At 42.5% G+C, this 24770-nt stretch overlaps 1 protein-coding gene across 2 annotated transcripts in view; it reads right to left on the bottom strand.

Annotated features, from left to right (window-relative positions):
* PID1 (phosphotyrosine interaction domain containing 1) overlaps window positions 1-24770 on the bottom strand; it is a 173706-nt gene that overhangs the window by 90096 nt on the left and 58840 nt on the right. Inside the window, exon 2 of one of the 2 annotated variants that reach the window (XM_006119881.5) lies at window positions 9998-10144. The exons of the other annotated variant lie outside the window; for it this stretch is intronic. Coding sequence (XP_006119943.1) covers window positions 9998-10144 — 147 coding nt within the window. The remainder of the gene's footprint in view (window positions 1-9997; window positions 10145-24770) is intronic. 2 annotated transcript variants of the gene reach the window in all.

The following is a 24770-nucleotide window of genomic DNA, read 5'->3' as shown; positions in this document are numbered from 1 at the left end:
TCAAATCGGCACTTATTTATAAATTATGTGGTACAGTAGATTATAAAGAAATGGTATGGAAAAGAACAGAAAATCTCTAATAAATAGAATTGGAGAAGATTTGTGCTAGCCACATTTTTTTCTTTGCCTAAATCAAATCTTTTTATTGGAGTAGCTATATATAAAGGACCATTATTGGCATTCCCTTTGTCCTCGATAGGCTGTGGCTCAGGCTCACATCGTCTCACTCCAGGTAAGTGGATCTGCACTCCAATTCCAACATTCTTGTATACCAAAAAATAACATTGGCTTCAAGGGGAGCTTTGAGCAGCCAGAATCAGCCACAAGAGACTAGACATTACGTTAGTAGACTGACATTGACTAGAATACAGCGGTTAGAAATGATTATGATATGAACTGCTAAGAAGGCTCAGTTTAGCTTGAAACAGCATGGAGATTCTGTGTTTGTATCAAAAGTGCAAGGCACCAAATTTTGGGATCCTCTGTGTGTTCATACATATGCATACATATTAGAATCTAAATGCAATGCTGTCCAAGTAAATCAAACCTAACACCGGTGGTTTCAGAACAGTAGCAAAATGAAATACCTCCATGGATTAATAAAGATACATTCATTTATTTATTTCACAAAGAAGCATTGTCTAAAAAGATCTATCTAACATTTGTCACATCTGATTTTGTGCTGCAGCACAGAAGCACATTCTTTAATGGTATTTGGCAGGTGAGAGGATTAATACCCACAGAACCCAATGCTGCCGGACTTACATTGAAGAATGGCTTCAAGTGTTAAAAATGAAGGCTGTTTCATTCTATAAGAGCCAATACAAAGCAAAGATGCAGTGTCTACACTAATTATCATGAAAAGCCATCCTGCTACCAAGCATCCTTCAGTAACCATGGAAACCTAGCCTGGATATCACTCAGACAAATTAGATCGAAGAAGTTTCTAGTGGCTTCATCCCCATCCTGAAACTGAAGCAGTCATAAGAATATGGAAACATTTCTCAAGGACACTACATAACAAAACGATTGACAGTGACTGCAGCATCTGCTCAGAGTAACCACTATAATAAATTTCAATTTTGATTTAATGTCTAGTGTCAAAAGCTATTAAGTACAAGATATCTGAACCCTGGTTATCACAAAACTAGTTAAGTCCTCTGATTAAAAGATCTTGCATGCATGAGCATGGCCCTTTCTACAGCATCAAAAATTCTAAAAAAAATACTGTAACAAATCTGTGAATGTCTAAGGCTTCACAGATGTCACTTTACTAAATTCCAACATGCTGCTTTAAGGGCTGGAATCTTAAACTCTACCTTAACTCTAGCTTTTTGTATATAGGCATTACAATACAGACTCTCTTAAATAATGTCATGCAAAATCACATTTTCATTTTTTTTAAAACGTTACATCTTTGTAATTTTTACTCTTCACACTAATTTCATCACCTATAAGGGTCCACATCCTTAGAATGGCTACTTTTCAGCAACTTCCACTCACACTGGAGGTTGGAGGCACTTCTACTGATATGGACATACATTTTTTACAATCCATTCTCTTTCCACCAAAGTATGTATTTTAACAATTTTCTCTATACCCATGTATCATACATTTAGAAGGATAATATTCCATTCTTTTGCAGACACATATATCACTGGACAGTAATTTCTGCCAGTACTTTAAGTCAATCCCTGCTGAAATACATGTACAGTGTTGTATTAACAGTATTTAATTTTTATGACATTTGATTATTAGTGCAGTTACACATCTATATATTTCAGGGTTTGTATTAAATATTCAAAATGTACTAATAAAATGTAAATATTTATCCTATTAATGGACTTCAAAATATTAAATTGACTAAGAATGGAATATAGAATTTATTCTTGTATATTACCAACCTGAAAGTTATTGACTACCAAGCCACTAGCTCAGGGGTGAGCAAAAGGGCCTCTGCGGGCTAGATCCAGCCTGCAAAGTGAGAGGGAGAGCGGAATAGTCTAGCTGCCCCAAGTATGTACCCACGGTGTCCAGGTGGATTTGCACCCAGTGTTCCTATCTTGTACTGCTGCTCACCACTGCGTCTGCTATTGCTGCAGCACTCCTACTTGTAGCTCTCTAGCTCAATGAAAGCTAGATCTCTGCGCAAGCTGAGAATCATACCCCAGTGCCAAGAGTGGAGAGAGTCTTAAAATGTACAGCAGCTCCCCGAGTTATAAACAAGTTATAGACCAACATTTGGTCTGTAACTCGAAGAGTTCATAACTCGGATCCCATAGAGTTACATGGCAACTGCGCTGTTCGTAAGCGCGGATTGCCGTTCGTAACTCAGCTCCACATTTACGACCACTTTGGTCGTAAGTGCAGATGGTCGTAAGTGGAAGTGGTCGTAACTCGGGGAACGACTGTATTAGTCTTAAAATTTTGCAATAAATCTGCTATTCAAATCTTAGCTTAATGAAATAAAGCATTCTTCAAGTTTGTTTTCTCAGTCTAGAATTATACTATCTGGGAGAAGTGTAAGCTACTGTTCCCAGCAAACAACTTTTACCAAAGGAAGGCATTTTTTTTTTTTTTTGCCATCTTGCTTCTGAAATCATGCCTAAAACGAAGTCCTATTTTGCCACCTCACCCACTGATGAATATAACCTTCTACCATGCTGAAGCAATTAAGATCTGTGCCACTTTTCCTAATGCAGCTAGGAGAAGCTGGAGGGAAAACTCAGCAACTAGAGCAATGCTTTCACTATGTATCATGAATTGTCCATGGCTTAAATGTAAACAAAACAAAAAAAATAGAGGATCCTTAATGAAGCAAAAAGAAAATGAGGCATTGTGTTTCCTATTCACATATGTGGGTTTTATTATTATTGTTTGTTTGGGTTATTTGTTTCTTCATGGAAAGATAATGGCCACCTTCAAGTTACCATCTAACAAAATGGTAATAAAGATAATCAAAAAGCTAGGTAGCCACATTATATTAATGGGTGGCTACAGCTGTGATCAGGAAAACTGCTCCTGACCTCACTACAGCTGCAAAGAGAACATTTTTATTACATTTAAAGATGAGATTAAATGGGGTTAAGAATATATGCAGCAACTACCTAACTATGGTTTGAATAATCAAATTGGCAATAAATGTTTAAAGGTTGGATGAGTATTTAAATGGGCTGAAGGAAATTTAAATAAAACAGTGGACTTTTAAGCACCAGAGATGTCAAAAAGCAAATGCGTGTTCTGTTATGTATTAATACTTAATTGTCTGCTGTTCTGAATGAATTACCATGTGCTCCTAGTTCAGAGTGGGAACCTTTGCAGCACCTGTGATCCCAGATACACTGAAAGCTACTGCAGATGATTCCATATAGCTGAGCACAAAATAACCAAGTAGTTTGATTATATAATCAACATCTAAACTAGGACTGGACTCTTAGCTGCACCAAAGTTCTGCTCTAAAGCTGAAGCTGCTGGGCATAATTTCAACCCTGCAGCTTGTTCCACATTATAGTGCCTTCTGGAGCCATTTCCTCAACTTGTAACAGATTTCTGAGCCACCAGACCAGCCAAGAAATTGCCAGTTGACAAACCCTCTTAAACCAACTTTATGCCACCTGGGATTTCCTCCACAAAAGGAGAAACCTTGATTGACCTCATAGGACTAGGGTTGCCAGGTGTCCAATTTTGAACTGGACAGTCCAGTATGTGAGCTTTCTGTTCGGGAAACAAATTGAGAAAATATAAATGAGAAAACAGAAATGTCCAGTATTTTCTAAATAAGATGTAATGCAGATTGTGATGTGATGTCAAGTGTGTCCAGTATTTTTGTTGAAACCATCTGGCCACCTACATAGGACAGTTTTTCAGCCCTTCTTCTAATCCATGAGGATAGCACAAAGTGGTCAGAGCAGGGACAAGAACTGACGCTCAGTATTCAATTAGAAGAAAACCTTTATTTGCACCACATTCTACATACTCGCTATCAAGATTATCTAGAGTTCAGTAGCATAAGATATGGGCAGGAAATAGTAAGTATGCAATACAGGGTAGTAAATGGGCCCATTGTCTTTTAAGTGACTGAGGTGAGAATTTGGGATTTGTTGAACAAATGTGGAAGAAGAGGATGGGGTTGGGACTTACTACAGAAATTCCTCATTTAACACTATAGATATGTTTCAGAAAATGATCGAGTTAAGTGAAAACGTGTTATGCGGGGTCAATTTTCCCATTGAAAATAATGGAAAAGGTGGGGGTTGCATTTCAAGCGGTGGTGTCTGTTGGGACCGGGACATAAGGTTGGGGGAGAAAGGGGACTGGGTTACAGCAGAGAGAGGAGGTGTTTGGCTCTGGGGAACGGAAGAGGAGGAGAGGGGAGAGGGATTCGGTTGGGAGTATGTCCCTGTGACGTGTCTGCTGGGACCCACACTGAGTCCGGCGAGGGGAGGGGGGTCTCCGGGGAATGGTGCAGCGAGCAGCGAACCCTCTGCCACTTTGCAGGGAGGCGGAGAAAGCCCCGCACAGCTGCTGGTGACAGGCTGGCTGGGGAAATCGTGTTATTCCGGGGACGGACGTGTAATTCAAAGAATGTTCCCTAAAAAAAAAATCGTGCTATCACGAAAACGTGTTAAGCAGGCATGTGTTAAATCAGGAATTACTGTATTAGGCTATTGTGTCATACTGAACTATAAGAAATTTGAGATTTGACATGTCAGCTTTTAGCTGCTGTCCAAAATTCTCTGAATGTTGTTTTTATTGTTTGCATCATGGTAGCACCAAGAGGCCTCCAATCAGACTCAGGATCCCATTGTTCTAGATATTTTTCAAATATACACAGTACCTCCATGTCCCAAAGAGTCTGCAATCTAAACAGATGAGAGACAAGCAGAAATAGATGAAAAGTAATAGCCATGCCAGAGATCAGTAAAATTTAACTGGAATATATATCAGTAAAAAAAAAATTAACTTAGAAATTCTATGTTATTCTAGGATTCCAAATTTCTTGTCTGTTCTTGCTCACCCTCTCAAATACCTTTCAAATTTGTGCAGTTCCATTAATTTTGCAGGATTTATTTTTCTAATAAAAAGGAGATCAGAACCAGGCTAAAAAGAGCAACTTTAGTACACCGATTTAACAGGTATCCCAATTTTTCTTATTTGTGTGGAACATAATCAGATTATTATTTTTCAGGCATCAGACAACATTGCTTACTATTCACCCTATAATAGGGATGGGCAAAAGGCTGCCAGTGGGCCAGATGCAGCCCGCCAAGCCACTGGATCTGGCCCGTGGCTGCCTTGCTGGCACCCTTAAGCACAGTGCCACAGCAGCCTCTTTAAATGTGGCTGCTCTATTCTGGGAGCCCGCAGGGAGGGTTTGTATTTTGCCCTGCCGCCCAGCAAAATCTCTCCGCTCCCATTGGCCAGTTTCCGACCAATAGCAGCTAAGATATTTTGCTGGCGGCAGAGTCAGCCAATGAAACCTCCTCCCTCCCTCCCCCCCACTCCTTCACCCAGAGCGGAGCCACCTGGAGCAGCTTGAGACTGCAGCCTTCAGGTTCCCAGAGAGCTGTTGACTGGAAGCTGCCTAGGTAAGCACCTCCCAACCAGAGCCTGCCTCTGGCAGCCTTGCTCTCTTCCCTGCCCCCTCTCTCCCACAACTACCTGCTCCCGGCCACCACCTAAACTCTCTGTACCCCTTTCCCCAGGTTGCAACTCCCTCCCAGACCCTGCCCTCTCCCACACCCTTCCCCCAGGCCAGAATCCTCTCTGGTACCCATACCCCCGTCTCTGCCCTGCACCCCATTCCCCTACCCCAAGTTATCACCCAAACCCTCTGCACCCCCTTCACCCAGGACAGAACCCCCTCCTAGAGCCCCTCCCTCAGCCCAGAATCCTCTCCTGCACCCATACTCCCTCCTGGATTCTGCACCCCAGATGTCTGCCCCAGATCACAACCCCATCCTTCACCCAAACTCCCTCTCAGACTCCACACCTCCTGCACCACAGTCTCCTACCCCAAGCTCCCTTCTGCACGCAACCTCTGTCCCAGACTCCAAGTCCCCTTAATAGAAATGCAGCCCTTGAGCACTTGCCAAAATCTCGGAGTTGACCCCCATTAAAAATGATTGCCCACCCCTGCTCTAGAAGTTAATTACGGACATTTGCACTGACAGTCAAATTCTGATTTATGTGATTCCTTTATTAGGGTTGCCAGGTGTCCGGTTTTCGCCCAGACTGTTCATTATTCGGGTCCCCTGTCCAATAAAAAACTGAAAATACCAGACACGTGAAATGTCCAGTATTTCCTGTTTCCCTCAGACGGAAGCCCAGCGGGGACAATTTTCCCCTGCCGCATCTGGCTGGGGCAGGGGAGTGAGCCCCTCCCCTTATGTTTTCAACAGAATTTTTCCCCAGTGTGGCTTGTTTTTAGGGGTGGGGGTCGATATTTTTTGTTAAACCATGTGGCAACCCTAGCTAGTATAAATCTACAGTAAATACATATAAAGTTAATGATTTAACAGAGGTTTAATGAAAAGATGGATTTGGCCCAGGGTCTTCAGTATTCCACGAAGCCATACCATACACTAAATACAGAAGGTTATTAGTATAACGTACATTGCAGTAGCACCTAGACACTCCAATTGTGGGCCAGAACACCAGTGTGCGCAGAATACAAACTACACTAACAATTAGGGCAGTCCAAGCACAGGATTAGGTCTGTTCTACTGCTGGTGGAGATCTCTTTCGACCAACTCCAGAGTAACAGGTATAGTTTTCTTCTATTAATTCTAATTTTTTCATCTTTATCCTTATGAATGAGATTTGATTTTAAAATGTTATTATCTCACTAGTACCAATTATGGCAGCTACCTGCCATCTTATTTGAAAAGAACTTTACAAGCATTAAGATCACATAAGTTATTTCAGAAATGTTAAATGTTCCAACAGAGATGAGCTTGAATTTAATAATCTTGCCAATTAAATGAATAATAAAAAAAACACACGGAATGTGTCATGCCTGCAAATGCTGTATCATGGAAATGTATGTTGCCGTTTAACAAGAGCATATCACAAGGAAAGGAAGGAGTTGTACCTACATTATGGCAAATCAGCTTTGATTAATAATATTCCTTGCTGGGTTCATGCTGCTCTAATCCAGGCCTCCCACTCAATCCAAGTATAAGGGACTATGTCATCCAAAGTGATGGAGACAGGAAGAATAAAATTTGCCCTCAGAGCAGGGTCACTACAATTGACTGAAACCATTACTGACTCTGGTCACTGATTCTTCAGTACCGACTTCACAGTGAAGAGCCTTATGATTTAATAAAAATGTTCAACTGTTGACACCACTTCACAAGTTACAAGGCAACATTTTTAACCTCTATCCTTTAGCATTACAGTAAAATTGCCTAGAAAAGCAGCAGAAGAATACACAAGATCCCTTGTTATGCCCCATAGCTTTAAGAGTTAGAACCAAGAAATGTTGAAATATACATAAACCAATATAATATTGGATTATTCTTCAAAGGATAAGGATAAAAACATTTTAAAAAAATGTGAAAAAGGACAGCTTGGTGGAATCATGCTGTTGAGCCGAAACTGATATAAAGTCAGGAAAAGGCAAGCCTAGAATAAAGTCTAAGGAAATGCAGACACAGGAGGAATTCTGGTGGTATTAAAAGGCTGGATAAATATTTTTTTCAGGAACCAATCTAGGGAGAAAATCTACTCAATGGCCTAATGCAGGATGGTGCGTTAAAACTGGTAGGCGACAGCTGCCTGAATAATATTTGCTGAATGATTTAATATTTTTTAAATATACAACTAATTTTTTCCCTAAAATATTCATCCAGGAGATAGAGCGGGGCAAATAATTTGTGACTATCTGCTGTGTTTGTCATTATTCATCCTTTGGAGGCTCTAAGGGGCAAAAGAATAACAGCAAATGTTATTGAGAAAGTTATCTGTGGAAGTAGAAATTAATTAGACTTGAAAGTGCTTCTGAGGTGAAAGCATTGACAGGGAAGGAAGCCTAGCCAACTACAAATATTTGAAGGCAAGGATGAATAAATGGAGCAATGAGGTAAAATAGGGAAAGGGAAAAATTGGGCTAATAACTAAGAAAACTTAACCAGAAGAGCAATATAAATATGGAAAAAGATAGTAGAAATCCCACCTCTTAAGTCATTTGAGACTGACTCAGCAAAGTTCTGGAAACTACATTGTAGGCAACAATGCTGGCAGGGAGATAGACTACAGTACCACATGGCACAGAGCTATGGCTATTGGCAAGTAGGAAAAGATTTGTATATAGCAGTAGCTGGTATTTTCTTAGACAAAAACAGGATGCTTTTTCACAGAAACACATAATAAATGCTAATATATTTTAACTCACTCTGCAACATACCTCACTCTGCAGTACATGAGTTTTCATTTGTTGAAACAGTGCTTTTCAAACTGTGTCAAGCACTGGGTCTCATTGCTACAGGGTGATCAGGTGACCAGTGAGGATGGCATGGCAAGCTACTGTCCTGGCACCACAGACTGCACTGAGTACTAGCTCTGCACTCCCATTGGCTGGGAACCTACTGCTGGCTGCTTCTGGGGTGCAGCATGGTCTGAGGTGCCAGGACAGGCAGGAAGCTGACTGGAGACAGCTGACCAGGTGCACCACTGCTTGAGCCCCTCCTGCCCCAGCCCTGACACCTCCAAAGCCAAGGCCCTTTCCTACAGCCAAAGCTCTCATCCTCAGCCCCACTCTTGAACCCACACTCTAGTCAAATTATGTTGGGTCGTGGGCATCAACGATTTTCTTCAACGGGGTAATGCTGTGTTAAAGAACTTCAGGATGAGACACACTGCACGTGGATTTGAACTTCACAACTATACTTTTAGAGGCAGAGTTAAATTTCCTTTCAGAGTGTTTCTATGCCTATCCCCATTACACAAAAATATGCAAGTCAGACCCTTCACACCCAATAGTTTTGACTATGGATATGTTCCCTAAATTTCATTCTGCATTAATACAAAGCACAAAAGACATCACTAGGGAAACCTCTGGCTGTAGCAAATGACTTAGAATATTATGTAGGGCTCATTTGCCCTGTGCTCCACAGTATCAATACAATGCAGCCATGGCCCTTGGTACTAAACATGAGCACTCGCAGCAACGAGCCACAAGAACATCAAACTTCTTAGAACAAAGGTAACCGACATGCCAGGAAAAAACTGCCACACAATGTAAAGGATTTCAGTTCATAATGTACCCACAACTCATTTCCTTTCCTAACGCTGTGAAAAGCATAGGAAACCCCAGAAAGCAACCATTCCCTCCAGCTCTGTAACTGAATTAAACTTATATACCTAGAGAGACCAGCAGATCTGTTCACTATTGTTAAACAGTCACAGTAGAAAAAGTAGCACTTAATCAGATTAGAAATACATACACTTTTTCTGGGCCTCTGGTTTGCTGTAATTGGACAAATTCATCTTGTTCGTTAACTGATTCAAGATCTAATTCTTTATTTTTAACTATGATCGCAAGCCTGATCCTGCAAACCCATTTCATTGGGTTCATATGCATATTAATAAGAGTAGCTAAACAGAGTGCTCAGGCCTGGTACCCTCATTATTCATCTCAGAGTTAATATCAATAATTGTGTTTAAATTAGCCAAAGTGAAATGATACCATCATTAAAACACTTACACATTGAATATAAGCAGCAATTTAGAAGGCCGGAATCCAAGTGCAATTTATTGCCAGGATTGCAAAACTGCTTTGGGATTCATTCTCTAGGCATGAGAACCTCATTTATTATGAAGCAAAACGTTAATTTTAAAAAGCCCAAAGATTCTTTTGATTTATAAACCTCACAGTATTAGCATTAATCAATGAGGTTTCTGAGATAACAAAACAATTTTTCCCACTTTCGTCTTACACGCATGGAATAATTCACAGTTGTTTTGCACCTTGGGTTTTTGATCTTTCAAATACCTTGCATCCAGTGTGGGTCCGGGTCTTCATTAAGGGAGTTGTGGTGCACAGCTCAATGGCTTCTGGCTCATGGAAGATTACTGTAGGAAGAGGCTCTTTCCGAAGAGTTAGGACATTCAACTTGGTCTTCAACATGGTCTGAAAATGCTAAAATACAAAAAAAAAAAAAAAAAAAAAGCAATTCACTTGAATTCAGACAAAGGAGGACTGAAAATTAATATTTTTATTCACTTGAGCGTCGTTAACTGTCCATTCAGGGCACTGAAATCCTTATATGCAACGGGAGGATTCTTAAACATTAAAAATATATTGATATTAGAAACGAGTAAACACATGCAATTAAATAGAGTGGCCCCATAGCTTTTAGAACAGAGGCCAAAAATTCCTAATTTGAATGACTAATGTACTTCAAATATCCATATTTGTGCACCTAAATGAAAGCGACCTGATTTTCAGGGATGCTGGGTATGATGTCACACCCCATATTCTTAATATAATAGTGATATGAATGTATGTTTTATGCAATATAGGTCATGTGAGGTTATGATTTACTGAATGTGTTTATACAATTTGTATGCATGGATCATTTCTGTATCTGAAATTAGGAATAATGACTCTGTAACAATTACACCTTTGTATGTACTTGGGGGAACACCCACCAGAGACAAGAAGCCACCTTCTGGAATGCTGCTTTGATGCTGCAAGGTCATGTCACCTAGTATGAAATACCACTTTGGATATTGCAGGTACTTTTCCACTGAAAGGGCAGGATAACCAAACAAGAAAAGCAAAGATTCCTGCCTTATGTAAATCCCATTTAAGGCTGGGATGTGAAACAATCAAGGTCCGTTCTTCTCTTTCCTGGAAGCCCCAACCAAGATGACTGCTGTAAACACCTAAGAATGAGCCGGGGAAGAAAGGAACTGGACCCAGGCAGGAAAGGTGGCTGGCCTGTGAACAAGATACTTAAAACAATATTTATGTTGAGAAAATTACCACTTGTATCCAGTCTTTTAGGTCATTATGCTTAGTTTTTGCATGTTTGTTTTATTTGCTCAGTAATCTTCTTTGTTCTATTCTCTATCCCTTGTAATCATTTAACATTTTCCATTTATAGATAATACATTTGTTCTTTGTTCATTCCAAAACCCAGTTTATGCAATTTATATGGAGGGAACAGGAGGGTGAAGCTGTGCATATCTCCCTCTATATTGAGGGTGGGGGCAATTTTTATAGCCTGTGCTATACAGCTCTCTCTATACAGAGCAAGATAATATTATTTTGAATTTATACTCTAAAGGAGGTGTGCACGTGAGTGCCAGGTAAATCCGTGGCCTTATTTCCTTGTTTGCCAGAGAAGGTTTCAGAGCAATGTTCACTCTAATATTTCCATCCACGAGCAGAACAAATTTTGTTGTGTACCAAGGCAAATGCAGATGTGCACCACCAATAGAAACACATGCTACAGGCTCTGGGCGGCTGCAGGTTCTCTGCTAATCAGCTGAGCAGCACCTGAATCTTTCCAGGGTAGCCACTCAAGTGCTCAGCTTATAGTGAACACTGCTTCAGGACCTAGCATAGCAAGAACAGGGCAAGGAAGCTCAGGCTGGTGGAGTGGTATCCCAGCTTAAGCGACACCCCAGGTGGAAAGCCAACTCCTCACATTGGGCACCCACAGATCCCACTCAAATCAATCAAGATCATAGGCTGAATCTGTTTACAGACTGCCCTTCCTAGCAAAGTCATACCATGTCCAACAAGTCTCTGCTTAAGATAAAACAGGAAAATGAGAACATTCAAAAAAAGAAAGGATCAGACAAATGCCTTACCTCTGTGGCCCTATAATTCAACTATCAACATTTCAAAGGAATTTTTTAGTATTTATTTTTATTTTCCATCTCATTTGTGGCTCAATTCTCACTGGCAACACTCCCATTGTCAGGCCCTCTCCATTTGTCTTTGATTCCCTGGCTCATAAATTTTGGACCCCCTTCTGTTGTTGGCTTTGAACACAATATAGTGTACACTGAGGTAAATGGTAGTATTGGTCCACAAGAAGAGGTGGTACTTACCACAGTAAAACCTTTTAAATTTTTTTAAATAAAGAAAGTCTGTTCTCAAGAGATTTCCAAACCAATTTTGCAGAGTCAGCTTTGAACTGATCCTGAACTCAGAAATGAATAGTGTTTGCTCCTCACTATTTACTCTCAAAGAACACACAGTTAACAACATACAGAACGTATTTCTAAAAGCAGGCCCATGAATTACACACCTTTACTGACCTTACCATATTTCTCTTTTTTTTTTTTTTTAAAACTGAAACTGAACTTTAAAATCACCAATTTAGCAAAGAAGATTTATTAATTTGGTGTAACCACCACTGGGTAGATTTGAACCTGGTACTGGAGCTTACCGCGCATCGAGACTACTGCGCTGAGCCGACAAACAGCTGATTGGCTCAGCGCGGCAGCCATGTAAATTTAAATGAAGCGGCGATTATTTAAATCGCCGCTTCATTTTCCTATGCCGGGTAGTCTAATCTACATGCCTCTGTCGCCAGAGACATGTAGTCTAGACGTACCCTATGTGTGGGAACCTCTACAGCTTGAAAGCCAGCTGCCTCTCAGCCTAGGCTGTACAGCTCCCTTGTTCTTATCTCTCACTGTTAAGTGGTTTCAGTGCCACTACATGGCATTTTCTATCACTGGATTTCAGCATGCTTTGCAAACCTCATTTAGCTTAGCCTTCCTAGGAAGAATATAGGTCTTATTGTCCCTGTTTTACAAAATAGGAAGCCAAGTGATCTGCCCAAAGTCACACAGAAAATCTGAGTCAGAACTGGGACTAGAATCCATGACTTCTGATTTTCAGTTATATGCTTTAAACTCAAGATCCTATTCACTATTTTACTTACCGGTAATCATATTTGTTCTACATTGCCCTGTCTTGTCTATATGAAGAATTTATATGGAACCTTGACAATGATGGTTTGCCAATCAAAATGAATGGTAAGTCCTTTGCAATAATCTTTATAATTTACGTAAATATATCATCAGGGAGCAAACTGAAGGACTTTAAAACAATACACTACTCTGAAACACTTTAATCCTTAGTTCCCCAATGTTTAGTATTAATGATTGCTATGATGAATATTGAATCCACAGCATCCTAAACACTTTCAAAAGTATACTGAAAAGGCAGAAATACTGATGGTCTGTGGAAATAATACTTGATTTCCTGCTGTACCTATGAAGTTATGGCTTGTCATCATACTATAGGGTATCTGTAAATGTTTCCATGCTGTTCATACAGCCATTTGGGTTTCCATTCTGATAAGAGATCGATGCATATTTTTAATTTGGCTTTCTCTCATAATATACGCTACCTTATTCACTCTCCTAAGCATAGCAATACATCTAAGGAAAAGAGCATTCTGTTTAAGATTATTGTTCATTAAAGAATATACTTTGACATATATGTATAGAGAACAGCAATCTTTGTGAATAGCTATTAACTCATTGGGAACATTCTTTTACATACCCTTATTTATTTACCCTTTTATTTCCTTTCCCATTCTGAATAAGAAGTTTATTGATTTGAATTCCACAGGGTCATTCCATAAGTTTTTAGTAAAGGCTTAGAAATACCTCATTTCCCTTGATTATCACAACATATCAAACTTTGAGATACTCAATTTGGAAACAGGAATGTAAGATCAGTTACGGAACACAACTTGCTATTTCCAGCTAAGGAATTGCTACGTCTACTAACCTGCACCACTGTGTCCCTTAAATTCTCACCGCAGTCTTTCCCTTGATAATATTATCTCTCCGGTTTTACTAATACCTCTATGATACCACCTCAGAAACAACATGGCCATTCTATCAAGCACACAAAAACTCCAGCACAGAGGAGCTCTGCACTTTCGTGTCTGTGGCTGTTTGGGTGGGGGAAGATGGGTGAAAGAATTTCCACCAGTAGTATCTTACTGGCAGACTGATTCTAGATGCAAACAGAATTCATGGCAGGAAACATTTCAAACTAAAAACAAAATATTAACTCAGTGCCTTGTCACTTCATCACGGTAGGCCAAAACTTCTGTTTCCACAGATAAGTACAGTGGGGAGAAAACAGAAGATGCAGGGAGAAATTCTTAAATGAGATAAAAAGAGAATCATTCCCATAGCCCTGTTTTATTTAAGTATTATTTCACTGGTACATTTAGATATAGCAAAACCACTCTAAACAGGAACATTTCCCACTTTCCTGGTGGATAAACTCCTCTAGACTTCAGTGAATATGAGATCAGACCTCAAATATGGGTCACCTTGCCTCTCGTCTTCACTGGGGTTACTTACAGGGTAAAAAATAAAAATATATTTTAAAAAAAGCACAGTTTGACCAAAAGTGAGAAAAAGCTGTGTTAATCCAAGCTATGATCTGTCTTTGGGTGTTCTCAGAGCACATCTAAACTCACACAAAAGAACCAGGGAGGTGGCCTTTAGCCTGGTGATTAAGGCATTTCTCTGTGATGTAGGACCCCCAGGATCAATTTCCCACCCTTGTCTGATGCACCACAGGCCTTTCCCATCCCCAAGTGAGTGCCCTGAGCAATGGGATATCATGACTGGGTCTCTACTCTTGAAACTGTCCCACTATCTTTAAATAATTAAGTATGCACTGGACAAACAGATTGAGATAAGGCCTCTATAAACCTCAGAAGTGGGCAGCTCAGATTCAAATTCCTACTCCACATCAGGCAAAGGGGGTTGAAATTGTACCCAGGTCTCCCACATTCCATGTGAGTACACTGCTAAATATCATGAGGGAAGCTGCATCCTTCTCCCCCTTCTTCCCCCAGCAATTCTTCCAAAAACAGCGTCAGCACTTAACCAAAGCTGAGAATTGCAAGGAGTGATAGGCACCAACATCTTGCCCAAACTTGGGCACCCGACATCCGGAGAGGGAGGCAGTGCTTCAGTCACAGCCTTCCTAGTGAGTAACTCAGGTGTTTCAGTGTGCTGGCTTGTATGGATATTACTCTTTGGTACCTGAGTCTCCCCATTCATGGTCTTGGGAATTATGAACTTCATTGAGTGTCAAGGCACCCAGGAGTTAGTAATTGCAAAACTGAAGGCCCTTTGTACATCTAAGCCTTAGTTCGTGATCCAAACTGATATCTTCAATTGAAACAGCTGACAAATGCTGCATTTTAAGGGTGACGAGTGCACTTTTTTTTTTAAACTGAGACATTAGCTTTCCAATTTTGTCAATCTGCAGCCTTTAAAGAGCATTAAACTCAGTTCTTAAGAAGCATGATTTATACCAATTTAACACACAACAGTTCAGGGCACACTATTATCATTTATGTTGTATGTCTCAGAACTCCTCCTCTCCTGAGGCTCATTCTTATATTAAAAATGCTCAAGGAAGCAAAACCGTACATACATTTATAATCCGTTCGTTTAGACAGTGCTGTTGATTTAGGCTCTCCTTTTACAAGAAACACAAAGAGCCAATAAGTACTATAACACAGAGTTTCTCGGCATGGTTCAATTTCCTGGAGCAGGTAAACTAGCCTAATTAATTCCCAAAGAATGATACAGACAGGATTAGTACATTAATTATAATTGCATTTTTATGTTTGCAGGATCAGAAAACTTTTCAGTTTAAAATCTACACAAACTTTTACAATTCTAATAATCATCCTAGAAAACTATCTTCACACAAAACCATGGTGTTGGTCCCTCAAACCCTTCTTGAAACCACTGAGGTTCTCACAATTAGGGATCTCATTTGATTGGTTAACTGGTTAAACATAGTGTTTAACTGGTTAACTGATTAAAGGGGAAGTGGCTGAGGCGGCCACTCCAGCCCAGATACCAACTAGGGCTGCTCCAGTCAGCTGGAGCGCACCTGCCTGCAGCAGGATCTGTGGAGTTGGAGCAGCCCCTTGGGGAACTGTTCCAGCCCCCACCAGTTAACTGGAACAGGTAAGCCTTAGGGATGTGATATTAACACTGACAGGCCTGCGCTCATCGATTAACCTGCACAGTTACATGCAGGGTCCCCGTGGGCTGATGCCTGTACCAGAGGCCACGTGGAAGATGTCTGTGTGTAACAACACAGAGAAGAACAAGGCTAGTATTATCAGCAGGAGACAATTTGACAAATGACAGAGAAGGGGTGGAATGGAGAATATTTTGGGAGAAAGAAAAATAATTTGATTTTGGCCACTCAGTAAACTTTTTGTGAGACATCCAGCAGGAGATGTCAGAGGGACAAAAAAATAAAATGCAGGACTGGATGGATGGAAAAGTGTCATGGAAAAGTGAGTCATCGACATAGAGAAGATAGCAGGTACCATGTGAGTAGATGAGATCACCAAAAATATAAAATCAGAGGATGCTGGCAACAGTGAAATACAGAAGGAATCTCACAAAGTGAGAGGGGGAAGAAGGGAACCACAGACAGGAGACAAGACTGTTGCTGGAGAGGCAGAAGGGGATTGATCACATCGGGGCTTCTTTAAGATGAGACTAGGGTACATATGAATTTTGAAGGAACTGGAATGAAAGGAAAGAGAAACCAATTCAACTTCAAAAAACATTTTCAGTGAGAGCTTCTGTTCCCTCCTTGTTTGTGAGCACTAAAGTACATTTCCTCTCATCATCAATGCCAATCAGTAGGCAGACATCTTGCTCTTTGTTGTGGCATGTAATATGCTGCTTTCAATAACTCTAATCATCATGGTTTTATAAATACAAGTGGTAAACTCTGCCAGTGGCCACTGTTACCATCCCCTGTTATGATGCTCTCTTTGCATTATTTTCTTAAAAGTTCAAAGAATTTGTGTTTCTTGACAGCTTAATTCATGTGAAACATTTTGTACTCATACACTGTGTACTTGTTTGCTCTGGCTTGGATTACTTGGTTCTATTACCAAGTTATGTGACTCCAATCAGCAGGATTGCTGCTCAAACAAAAACACAAGACCAGATGCAAACACCCTCTCAACTCTGGGGAAGTATGGATTCAGATGAGATGTGCGTGACTGATCTTATCTTTACAACAGGCTAAAAAAAAATCTCAACTGTGAATTTGCTCAGATGCCAAATTGCAGCTTGGACCGAAGAGCTAGGTAATTAGAGTCCCATTATCAAGATGATCATCTGGGTGAGAGAGAATCAATATTTGGCTGTTATTCTTGTGTTCCAATGCAAAATAAAATGTCAGCATTAAGCATGCAAATTAAATTACATTATTATTTAATTACTAAATATTAATTTAAGTTTTTATTGTTGACTATTTTGTATATCTTGACACTGACTGCTGAATATTCCTCGTGTTATGTCCACGGTAAATAATTTTTAAATAAATAATATAAAGATTGTGAATACTGTTAGAAACAAAGTGCAACGACTTTATTTTAATAATTTTTACAATAGCTGCCTGCCCTTCGTGGCTCCATACAATTACATCAGATATGAATAGTTTTCACACCTGTTTGGACTCCACTAATCTTAGCATGGTGTTTGTATGTCACAGCATCTTCTTATTTATCATTCTTTCCCTCTCTAATAATATTTGAACTGACTCCAGCAGTGAACAAACAAAAATGCTACATGCTTTTGCCCAAAAGCACATAAAAAAGAAAACTGCATACATGTCATTTAACACAGGTGTTATCCTCAACACCAGCTTTTGTCCTCAAGCAACATTATGTGTGCATGAGTGCCTGTGTGCAAATCATCATTCTTAAATTGGATACAATTCTGAAAGGACCAAGTGGAAGTTTGAGTGTTTATGGTCAAATGTAAACCAGAAAACAGAGATGACAGAACAGAAAGATTAAAGAAAGGAAGTCAAGAAAATTAAGAAATAAAAGATGTTAAGAAGGAGAAAGAACATAAGAGAACACACACAGACACAGATATGTCAGGTCTATTCATTTTTATTTTGAGCTGACCTCTCAGATGCCCTCCAACAATTTCTTTTCCTAACTTGAATTTCCAGTAGGAATGTTATGGGATACAGAAGGCCTAATATTAAAACAATGGAATCATGCAGCATGAACAAGGCTATTTCTTTTTCAATTTACTGTTGGAGCCATTCCAATATTTTCCGTGTCAGAGAATGCCTTAAAAAGGTCTTTGACTACTCTCTGTGACAGGCAGAGTGAATCTATCTAGTACAATATGTACCAGAAATACAGGCATTCACTAACCTAACCTTTTCAAAAAGCATTTTAGTCATATTCCTGCTCTTCTTTCTTTCTCTGCAATAAATCAATAACTCGTTAAGCGGTTATATAGTGGAGTGCTCCCTCACCGCCTCTGTGAAGCTTTCTTGTGAGCCAAAGATTTGGATTGGGTTGGTTAGGTGTCTGTTTCAGATAGGAAATGTATACTGACCTTTAAGAAGTGAAGTGCATATTATAAATTAAGAGCTAATTTTGAGCTTATCAATATGAAGGACACCGAAGATCTGAGTCTCTCTCAAACAAATCTCACATGAGCTTTTAAATGTAATGAGCCAAATGAAAGCCTACTGAATTCCTAGAGTCACCGCTCCATAACTGGGACTGTCCATCTAACATGATGCTAAACCATTTGTTTATATAGAACAGTTACTCATTTCATTGACCTTTGCTACTGGTTGGCAGCACTCCCTTTCATTGGTCTGAGTTTTTAAATCTGATGTTCTCAAAGGTTCCATGTTTTCAAAGGTTCCATTCGGTTGTTAGAAAGGAGCCACCACGGTTCACCAGGAGAGTAGGCAGCATTATGAAACTGGTGAAGGCCAGGCTGGTCACAAACGGCTGAGATCCAAGCTACAGTGAAAGCAGCACAGAAGGCCTTTGGAACTCAGTTTAGGCTGAAAGGCTGACTCCGGAACAATCTGTTTCCATTGCATTGAAGTGGGGCACAAAAGAAGGAACTTGCCCAAGAAAAACTAACTCAGGAAGGCAGTACTGGTGCTATCATAGGCCCAGGACCCTTCATAACTGGCAAACCTGAACTAGAGAAGGAAGGACTGAGGCCCTATCGCAGAAACTGAAGAGCAATCATGGGGCTTACACAGCCCTTTTGACGAAGCCTCCAGTTTCTGTCACGAGGGAAATGAACATGCGGAATGTACCTCACATGTCACAGGAAGTGAGACAGGACCAGTGTCCTGTGATGATTTTGGTGGAGAAGAGCCAAATGAGAAAATCTGAGGGACAGCAGGGCTTACTGCCAGGTGGTGTGAGAGACAGAGGGAAACCTGTTTCATGGGGCCTGGGAGCTCAGAGAATGACTGATAGACACTGATAGACACTTTGTTAGGCACTGGGCAACCTTACAACCTGCACAACCCACAGAACCAGATGAATTATCTCAGGGTACGTCTACACTACAGCGCTAGTTCGAACTAACTTAGTTCGAATTAGTTAATTCGAACTAAGCTAGTTCGAACTAACGCATCTAGAACTAAAAACTAGTTCGAACTAGCGTTTTGCTAGTTCGAACTAGTAAGTCCACATTGAGTGGACTCTGAACAGGGCTTAATGATGGCCGGAAGCAGTGCCGGCAGGGCATAAAAGGAGGACTTAGAGCATGGAGATGCTGTCTCAGGCTAGCCGAGGGCTGCGCTTAAGGGTCCCGACCCCCACCCCGGACACACAGTTCTAAGGGGTGCCCCGCTTGCAAAGAAGTTCTGGCTTGGAGTGCCCTGAGTGCACTGGGCACATCACACCACTCGGCCATCAGCCCGGCTGCACTTGCCGCAGGCTGCCATCTGGGGAGAGGGAGTAATTGGGGGGCTGCAGGAGAGCTTCCACCCCCAGAAGCCCGCAGAGCCAGCCCAGTCCTCCCCATCGGGGGCTCGTACCCCATTCCTCCCTCACCTCCTTCCACTTGCCCTTCCCTAGCCCCCCTTCTTATTGATGTACAAAATAAAGATAACGTTTCTTCCAACATTGACTCTGTCTTTATTGAACAAAACTGGGGGAGACTGGGAAAAGGAGGTGGGAGAGGGGAAGAGAAAGGCTGGGAGAGGGGAGGGCAACTAACATGATCAGGGGTTGGGAACAGGTCCCAGATGAAGAGAGGCTACAGAGACTGGGACTGTTCAGCTTAGAAAAGAGGAGACGGAGGGGGGACAGGATAGAGGTCTCTAAAAGCAGGGGTTGGGTGGAGAGGGTGCATTCAGAAAAGTTCTTCCTGAGTTCCCATCAAGAAGGACTAGAGGACACCAAAGGAAAGGAATGGGTAGCAGGCTTGAAACTAGTAAGAGAAAGTTGTTGTTCTTGACAAAGCAAATAGTTAACCTGTGGAACTCCTTGCTGCAGGAGGCTGTGAAGGCTACAACTAGAACAGAGTTGAAAGGGAAGTGAGATAAAGTGATGGAGGTTGGGTCCATGGAGTCCTATTAGCCAGAGGGTAGGAGTGGTATCCCTGCCCAAAGTTTGTGGAAGGCTGGAGAGGGATGGCACGAGACAAATGGCTTGGTCATTGTCTTCGGTCCATCCCCTCCAGGGTCCCTAGGGTTGGCCGCTGTTGGCAGACAGGCTACTGGGCTAGATGGACCTTTGGTCTGACCCAGGACGGCCATTGTAAGCTCAGGGCTCAGTGTCGGGGGTCTCAGTGGACCCCCTTGATTTTCATGCACACCTGGTCCTGGGTGGCCAGGCTGGCAGCTCTCCTGCCCTAGACGGCCACTTTCCTGTGCCTAGTGCGGAGATCGTGGACGAGGTCCACGATGTCCGCACTAGCCCAGGAAGGTGCCCGCCTCTTGCGGTCCAGGGCAAGCTCCTGGGAGCCGCCAGCCTGGTCCCGGCAAGAGGGGGTGGGCTGGGGGGCATCGGGTGGGTGGCTCTGTGCCGTGCCAGGTGCAGGGTCTGCTAGCTGGGTGCTGGCAGGCTTGCACCTGGCACGGGCACCGTAGCCAGCCCGTGCCCCTTTAAGGGGTCCGGGGCCGGGAGGGGGGCATAGAGTTTCCCTGGTGTTGGCCAGAGTGGCCACCAGGGAAACCTGGGGAGGGCTAGCCTCCCACTAGTTCGAACTAAAGGGCTACACAGCCCTTAGTTCGAACTAGCTAGTTCGAACTAGGCGTTAGTCCTCGTAAAATGAGGTTTACCTAGTTCGAACTAAGCGCTCCGTTAGTTCGAATTAAGTTCGAACTAACGGAGCGCTAGTGTAGCGCATAGGAAAGTTAGTTCGAACTAACGTCCGTTAGTTCGAACTAACTTTCTAGTGTAGACATACCCCCAGTTATCAGCATGAAGGCTTGTGAGACCCAGGTTCAGGGAACAGAACAGAGATGGTCATGAGCAGTGAAAGAGATGGCTGAACAACTCTTACAGACCAAGCAAGAGACAGCCAACCTTGAAACGGTGAAGCTGGCACTGGTGTCTGAATCTAAAGAGTTGGCCACAGAAAGCAAAGAGTGCCCACTAGTACGTAAGACACTCAACACAGAACAGGCAGGAACCCTGTAAATGGGGTGAGCCTAAAAGGAAGAAATCTCCAGCCTACAAGATAGACAAAAGGAAGTGGAGCATCTCCTAGTTTGGAGATGAAATGCTCCACCTACTATAGAGACACATATGGAGGTACAGGAGCAGGAGAGAGAAAGACCTCCTTTGGCTGAGCAGAATGCTGAAAGAAAGCCAGTAACAGGAGCTGGATCCAGAAAAATCACAGCAGACCTCAGATGATCAGCTTCCCACACAGAAAGGAGCTAGAGACTAAGACCAGAAAAGGTGAGGGAGGGCAGGCAGGAGCCAATACACGTGGGGAGCCAGCTTTCCCCACATCCTAGCTCCGCAGAGCCTCCTGTCCCCACCCCCTTGCTGCCTCCCACAAAGGCAGAGGAGGGAGGAACTGGCAGGAGCCAGTGCTCAGGGGGAGCCAGCTTAAAAGCCATCTCCCCACATGTATTGGTTCCTACATGCACCCTCCCCTCACCTCCTCACACTGCTGCCTCCATCAGAGGCAGCAGCACAGGAATGAGAGGCAGAGGAGGCTGCCACGGACGGAGGCTGCTCTCTCAATGCCAGGACAGCCTCTGTCCATAGGAAGCTCGGCCCTATGTGGACAGGGGCTGCTGCTGCTCTACTGCCTCATTATTAGAGGCAGCAGAACAACATGGCAGGGTGCTCCCTAGGAATGGGGCCAGGAGCACACTAGCTGCCAGCCCTGTCCCCAGAGACTAGCGAATAGTCATAAAACCACTAAAATTTGACAGAATTACACAATTATTCGGTTACACATCATGTGACCTCTCGAATAGCCTGTGCACAACAGAGGCTGCAGAAGGAGACAGGGGGAACAACAATGTTTTCTGTTGCAAAAGAAGCTGACTAAGCTCCAGAACCTGCTCAGGGTTCACCCTGGGTCAAAGTACAACATGGCAAAGAAGAAATAGTTGGAGCTGTGTGGACCAAGGCCACTATAGGAGGAATATGACGTGGATGAGGATGTACACTTGCCTACTGAAGCAGATAACAGGCCAGCAGTGGCTCAAAAATCCCAGAATCTTGATGTGGCAGCAAGGCAAGATCACACCAGGACCTCTGCTAAAAAGAAGACCTCTTCCCAGAGGAACAAAGGAAGATAAGAATGATCCTAAACAGCTGAATGTCATTCACACAATTTGTGTATGGAAAGAACAAAAGTGTGTGTTGCTAGGCCAAGTATTGAAAACAGTAGGCAAACAATACAGTTCCTTCAGAAACTGTGGAAGGGATCTGAATCTGGGCAGAGATTCTTAACTCTGTAGGATGTACATGGAGACGTGTCCAGAAGGATTCCTCTCCAGATCAGGAGGCCACAGTAAAAGACATTATTTCTGAAGAAATCCCAACTCTACTGACCAGCCTAGAGATGGTAAAAGACTTTGATGATCCGTACACCCTAAATATGGTAAATTATAACATGCCACTGACTATGCAGAGTTATAGGCACTGTATGGGCTACCTACCAGAAGGGGGAGCCCAGGCTGTGGTATCTTCATGTTTCTTAGAGGAAGATACTAGCATTGCCAAAGATCTAGTGGATTTTCTAATATCAGCAAAATAAGAAGTTCCCCCTTGGCTAAAGAACATGGTGAAAGAGTAACGCTGGTCGAACCCACCCTTCAGATATCTTGGCTCCAAATGGAGGAGCTCCCAGGGAGCCCAAACAATGAAAGCTCTCCAGACAGAGGTCTGAGAGGAACCCTGACCAACTGGGACAAAGGAAAATATCTCCAGGCAGAGAGGCCTAGGAGAGAAAGCCTGAGAAAAAGGGTAAAGAGTACTATGAGTACCTCTCCAGATAAAAAGGCCTGGAAAAAAAGTATCCTGGCAAACTAATAAAGGTAGGTCACAGAGCTACTTAAGGGATGAAGCCCTGAGACACTGCTGTATTCCGGAGCAGGAACAAATGGACACAGACAGCACAGATGGCACTGAGGAAGAGACTCCTCTTTCCCGGAAGGAGTTGCTTTATTTCACTGTGTGCATCTCAGCCAAAGGGCTGAATCACTGAAGAAACACCACAGAGACATAGTGCCGGTACACGCTTTCAGCCAGGGGGTGCTCACGAGAGGTGAGTGCACCCCATTACACCATCATAGTTGGAAAGCCAAACATAACAGCAGCATTCTAGTTGCACAAGATGATAAGTGGTGATACACGCAAGTGAAAGGTCAGCGTAGTTTCATTGTTCAAGGGAATAAAAAACAAAAACAGGAACAGCAAAAATGGTGAAAAATTAACTGAATTTGTTTCAATGTTTTGGTTTAATAACCTATAAATGATTAGTAACAAATGTCAGGAAACATTTTAAAATAATGATTTTCTATATGGACACTGGCCTCTGATTGGCATCTCTTCTATAGGATTAACAGAGACAGGGCTTCACCAACACACTGCATGAGACTCTGACTATAATCCCTCTTCCCTGTAGTGCCTGTAGATAAATAGCTTTGATACTTGCCCTTTGGACACAGATATTTTTCTCTTTCTTTTTACCACCTTTTTAGTATCACTAATAACCTCGATGTGACAGAGAAACTGATATGAGATTTCCACTTAAGTTTAGATTAGGAATGTTAGCGCATAGCCATTTACATGATTAACCAATAAACTTGGACTTATATCAGTTAATCCTAAAACTACACAAATTCTCCCATCCCGCCCCCCCCACCTCCTTACTGCCTCTATCACATAGGAAGCTGTATCAGAGGCAGCAATGGGAGGGATGTGGGAGCTGGTGCCCTTGAGGAGTCAGCTTTTAAACTGGCTCCCTGCATGTGCTGACTCCTGTGGAGGTGTCTGCTCCCCTTCCCCCACTGCCTCCCACAGAGGCAGAAGCACAAGGGGACAGACAGGAGCAGGTGCTTGCGGGGGTGGGGGAGAATGTCTTAAGCCATAGAACCACCTTACCCCACCCCCACACACACAGCTGCCTCTGATAAAGAGGCAGCAGTGTGGAGGGTAAGGGGGACAGGCAGGAGCAGGTATACACAGGAGAATGGCTTTCAAACCAGCTCTCTGTGCGTGATGGCTCCTGCGGAACCACCTCCCCCCCCCCTTACTGCCTCCCACAGAGGCAGCAGCAGAGGTGGGAGTTGTCTGCCCCCTGTGCTGCTGCCTCAGATAGAGAGGCAGCAACAGAGGGGGGAGGGGCAGGTGGTACATGCAGGAAGCAAGCTTTCAAGCCAACTCCCTGTGCATACTGACTCTGCAGAGCCTCCTCCCTCCCCCATGTCCTGCTGCCTCTGATACAGAGGCAGCAGGGCAGGA

The sequence above is a fragment of the Pelodiscus sinensis genome, chromosome 10 (genome assembly GCF_052426305.1).
Source record: "Pelodiscus sinensis isolate ZL-2025 chromosome 10, ASM5242630v1, whole genome shotgun sequence".
Taxonomy (NCBI): Eukaryota; Metazoa; Chordata; order Testudines; family Trionychidae; genus Pelodiscus; species Pelodiscus sinensis.
This window is presented reverse-complemented; position numbering and strand designations above follow the sequence as displayed.